General features: G+C 31.5%; 1 protein-coding gene across 1 annotated transcript; it reads right to left on the bottom strand.

The window, feature by feature from the left end:
• Positions 1-588: 588 nt before the first annotated feature.
• LOC112093887 (CRIB domain-containing protein RIC4-like) lies at positions 589-1,188 on the bottom strand (the record flags this gene model as incomplete). Its single annotated transcript, XM_024173362.1, has 3 exons — positions 1,118-1,188; positions 856-1,021; positions 589-735 (listed from the first exon to the last, which is right to left on the bottom strand). Coding segments are annotated over exons 2-3 (289 nt in total), but the record flags the coding sequence as incomplete, so codon positions are not given.
• Positions 1,189-2,034: the final 846 nt, after the last annotated feature.

Genomic DNA, 2,034 nt, shown 5'->3' with positions numbered 1-2,034 from the left:
TTTTTTTTTTTTTTTTCCTTTCTGAAATCAAGCAATCAGATGTCCTCGATTCATCAAAAACACATACCACATACTTGTTTTCAATGCAATATTTGATCATTCTAATAGCATCGAGCATTTAGAAATGTACACACGTAAATTCTTCCACAAGCCCTTGAAATCTATACAAAAAGTTACAAGAACTAGAAAGGTCTTTTAATGGTAAAGGTGAGTACACGTTTCTGACCATTAGATGTGGTCAAAATCACATTAAAATAAAAAAGTATGCAAAATCTTATGACGATTGAAAAAGAGACCTATCGGTATTTACTTTTTCAAACCCTACCATAGAACTCTCCCGAGAAAGAAAGAGAAGAAATGAATGAGAGGAAAAATCATTCACATGCCCACAAAGTACTGCCCAACATTCTAGAATAGAAGCCATCATCCTCTACTAATAAGAAAAACCAACTTTCTAGGTGCATAAATTCAGAAAATGGCCATCTGGGCATGCACAAAATTATTCAACATTGTTGAAATTGAAGCACTTATTTTATTTATTTTCAAAAAAAAAAAAAAGAAGGAAACGAAAAGCATGATTTTACTTACCAAATATCTGAGACAAACTTTTGATGCTTCGGATCAATCTCTGTATGCCACCGGAAATATAAGGCTTTGGTAGAGTCAGGAAACTGATGAAACCATTCCTCTTGTTCTTCACTTGAGACAATGAACTTTCTTCTGTTTCTGGTCTTCCTTAGAAAACACACCAAATAAAAATATATAAAAGAGAACCTAAATATATCATCAAATTCTCTACTAGAGAAACAAGATCCTGAGAGAGTAATGATTAAGAGAACGATCAAAACAACATACTCGTTGGTTTTTGTTCTTCATCATGACATGGTTTCTTCACTTGATTAGTAGTACTGCTTTTCCCGAGAGCAATGCTCGATTCGGAGGCGCATCCGATGGCAAAAGGAAGAACAACAAATCTCTCAACGCGATCCGATCTCATTGTAGTAATCTAGCCACAACCCTTCTGATCAAATGATAAAACCAAACTAATTAAAATGGCTTATCCCAAAAAAAACAGTACCTATTTATAACAAAAGACAGAAAATCTGAAAAGTAGTACCACTTCTTCTCTTTGGCTTTGGCTTTATGGGCAAGCTAGAATGATATAGTGTGAGAAAAATGTTATAAAAGTTTGGTATAAAACCATTTGAAGAGAAAGAAAGGAAATTATAATTATATGAATAGTGGGTGTGTTGGAGAGAGTTGTTAGTTTGGTTAAACTGTGCAATTCAACCTGCCACTAATACACTATTGTTGATTGAATGTCGTTTTTTGAGGGTCATTAGTTTTTATTCCCACAAACCAAACTTTTTTTTCCATATTAAAGTAATTATATACGTATACTATTTATGATTGTTATATTGTGGTGGGTTCACTTTTGGCCATGGCTCTCTTAGAGACCAAGCTAAGAATTTATACAATTTCCCAAATTCTTAAACTCTTTGTTTTATATATAATTCAAAAGTCACTTTTCTTTGTTCACTTTGAATAAATTAACATTAATTCAAAATGATTGCATCAATAATTGAGTGAATCACAAGTGATTTCTGTAATAGCATTCAACATTGTGTTGAGTGTTTCTTGCTCGATCGTCCTGTTGAAGGCAGGGCTGGGATTGGTTGATTTTTGTATGATTAATTTCATATTAATCAAAGCTTTAATCCGAATTAGTTCGGCTGGCAATATCTTGTCTAAATTGTTTTCAACTCCCCGATTATAATTACTTCGTAAATGAAATTTAAAAAGAAAAAAGAAAAAGACACATTTTAGTCTAAAGTCCTTATCCAATCACACACAATTTTAAAAATTTTAGGGCTATTTATCTTTTTATACCCTATATTATATTTTATTAGAAGTATACAATCGTTTTTTAATTCATAAAAAATAAGCATTCAAATTATAGCTAATACATAAATCTGTATCTTTTGTCGGTCAAAATTTAATTTTAACTTGTGAAAAGACCAAATTATTTTTAAA

This window comes from Morus notabilis, unplaced genomic scaffold, assembly GCF_000414095.1.
Source record: "Morus notabilis unplaced genomic scaffold, ASM41409v2 Scaffold7503, whole genome shotgun sequence".
Lineage (NCBI taxonomy): Eukaryota > Viridiplantae > Streptophyta > Magnoliopsida > Rosales > Moraceae > Morus > Morus notabilis.
Note: the sequence above shows the minus strand (reverse complement) of the source record. Positions and strands in the feature narration are given on the sequence as shown.